We start from the raw sequence: 2,867 nt of genomic DNA on the forward strand, positions 1-2,867 counted from the left end.
ATAGTTGTTGCTTGCTTGGTTTTCTTTATCCCCTGTTTTAGTTTGTTATAAATGACTTGAATAGTAAGCATTGATGTTTTTCTTTCCCTTCTAAGTTGCATTTCTTCCCAAATTCTTAACTTCTGGCATTTTCATGAATTGGCCTGTGCAATGCCTCTAAACATGGTTGCTTCACTAGTTTCTTAAAAACTGCATTTAGAACAGAATATGCAGTTGTTATACTCGAATCAAAATCATTTGATAAACAAAAGTCTTAGTTAGAAGACATTTTTTTTGAAAAATATGACAATATGGCATACTCTTCCAAGAAGAGGTTTGGGACAGAATATGCAGGTTGGATTGGAAGTACATTTGTTACCACAGTATATCATAAAGTTACTTCCCGATCTAGTAATTAGATTTGTATGGTGGATATTCATACAAGAAAGTAACTAATTACAATCAACCAGCGTCTAGACTCTAGAGTCAATCAAGTTAAGACTTCCCTATCAGAAGCTGTAACAGCCTTGGCTTCCTGAGTAAGAAATGTTAAAGAACAGTATCATTTACTTTTGTTCAAGGAATCAAATGATTGTACTAATGGCATTCAAATTCCACTTTCGTTCGATTTCAATTTCATAGTTTCTAAACATGATTTGTCTTTTTTGAATGCCAAAATGTATTTAAAATGTCATCTTTTTGGTACACTCCTTTGGTTGAGAAATCCAACTGCATATAATAGGCATCATGGAAGTATTATTGGCAGGTTGGTGCGTTCATGTCACAGTGGCTTACCAGTGAGGCTTCAATCCACATTGTCTGTGTTTACTTGTTTTTGAGTTTTGTGTTTGTAATATGTATATACAATGAATTAAAAGGGAGGATTTATAGCATCTTGCACAAATTAAAGGATAATATATGGAGAAAAGAGGACTACTATAAAACATAAATAAATATTTTAATATTTTATCAATATGATTGTAGCAGAAGATGAATTCCTTCTGGATTTGTTTTCTGTTTACTGAATTTCAGTTCAAGTTATTTTTTGTTTAAGATCAAACTAAGTTTCTTGTAATTGATTGTAGGAAATCCCTGACAAAATTGCAAAGAGAATCAAATGGAGGAAGTGTAAAGATGCAATTCTTCAGGTCCCAAGTGGTCATATGTGGCATGTAAACTTGTGTTGTACTGATTCTTCTGCATCTTTCACAGATGGCTGGCATAGCTTTGTTTCTGACAATGGTGTAGCAGTAAAAGATATACTTGTTTTCAGTTATGTCAATGAAACGTACTTTGTTGTGCAAGTATTTGGACCAAATGGGCGTGAGAAACAGAGTGCCTTTGTTCTTCAGAGTCATACATCGTTGTGCCTTAAAGAAGAAGTCCCTATAAAAGATTGCAATCAGAAGAGGTGTGAGCAGATGAAAATGCCCACAAAAGCCTCTGCTATTGTTCCGATTTCTCTTCTTGAAACCAGTTCAGATGAAGAAATTGTTGTTACTAATTGTTTTAATGCAGCTACTGAAGACACACCTTTTTCAAATACTGATAGGGTTTCAGGTAAGCACAATTATGTTCCAAAATGAAATTTTTACATACATCATTCTATAGCATTATTTATCTCACATATAACATTTTCTGTGTAAAACAGAGATCTCTGGAGTTCTCAGCCCTGGGTTATCAATGGAGCCACAATTTGAAGTGCTTATAAAAAAGAGTGCAGTGTTTGGTAGAACTTTGAGACTTGTAAGTTTCACTGCTGATATAGATAACTTAAAAAGTGTTATGCTTTTTAATGAATCTTGAGCTAAAAGATGCTTGTTGATTTGATGTGTTGCAGGCGATTCCTGCAAACTTTGTCAAGCTCTGGCTACCGAAGGGAAATATTCAGATAAAACTTTTACATCACAAGAAACCTGGGATGTGGCCGGTTATTGCTAGAAAAAATGGGAAAACTTTGATGTTACAAGGGGGTTGGAAAAGATTTGTTGTTAGCAATGAGCTGCATAAACATGACATATGTGTCTTCAAGCTTGTCAACAGAATTCGTCATATTTTCATGGTTTCTGTGAAGGCTAGAAGAGTATTGAATGGAGCCTCTACAAAATGAAAAGTCTTCCATCTATTGAAAACAATCTTTTTGGACTGTTCGAAAACTTACAAAGAAAGAAGGAAGGGGGTTTTATAGTCCATGACAACTATGCCATAGTTTATGGGACTACATCGTACTCTTTTTGAAGAAGGCGCTTTTTCTAATAAGGAAGGAAGGAAGGGGGTTTTGTAGTCCACGACACTATGCCATAGTTTATGGGATTACCTCATACTCTTTTTTGAACAAGGCGTACATACCCTACCCCCTAGTGGGATTTGAACTTGTGACCTCTCTTTTAAGAATACAAGTTCTCCACCACTAGGCCAACTCGGGTTGTATTCCGGCAAGTGCCAGTTGTTTGGTATAGTGACTATAGTCACATGAAAATATATGTTACTAGTAGGACTAAAAAAAAATTATGCATCATTTTTTGGTTGAAGAACTACCGATTGTTATAGGATAACATAATGATACGTCCGAGTAGCTAGTCCCCAAATTGGATAGTATGTTGACACTAAGCACACATTTCTGTGAGACATTAAAGATATTGAATTGTTTACCATACACCTTTTTCATAGTCTATATTATATTTCCTAGTTTAAAAATACTAAAGCTTAAATAATTCTACAATAATCAAAGACAAATGAACTTGTTTCTTCGATCTAGATTGTTGCCCCTTCTCATGATTTATAGAACCTCTAATGGGAAAGAAATAATCATATATTTTGTAACAAATTCCTCCTTGTCGAAGAATATATTATCAGAATCTAGATTTCTATTCCAAGGTAGTCAAGGC

General features: G+C 34.5%; 1 protein-coding gene across 1 annotated transcript; it reads left to right on the top strand.

Annotated features, from left to right (window-relative positions):
* Positions 1 to 290: 290 nt before the first annotated feature.
* LOC149529158 (B3 domain-containing protein At5g18000-like) lies at positions 291 to 2,089 on the top strand. Its single transcript, XM_089808116.1, has 4 exons — positions 291 to 362; positions 1,065 to 1,539; positions 1,631 to 1,725; positions 1,820 to 2,089. Exons 1-4 carry the CDS (start codon positions 291 to 293, stop codon positions 2,087 to 2,089), a joined length of 912 nt encoding a protein of 303 aa, XP_089664242.1.
* The last annotated feature ends 778 nt before the right edge of the window (positions 2,090 to 2,867 follow it).

Source organism: Cupressus sempervirens, chromosome 11, assembly GCF_028749045.1.
Source record: "Cupressus sempervirens isolate cs-2001-9-10 chromosome 11, ASM2874904v1, whole genome shotgun sequence".
In the NCBI taxonomy this organism is placed as follows: Eukaryota; Viridiplantae; Streptophyta; class Pinopsida; order Cupressales; family Cupressaceae; genus Cupressus; species Cupressus sempervirens.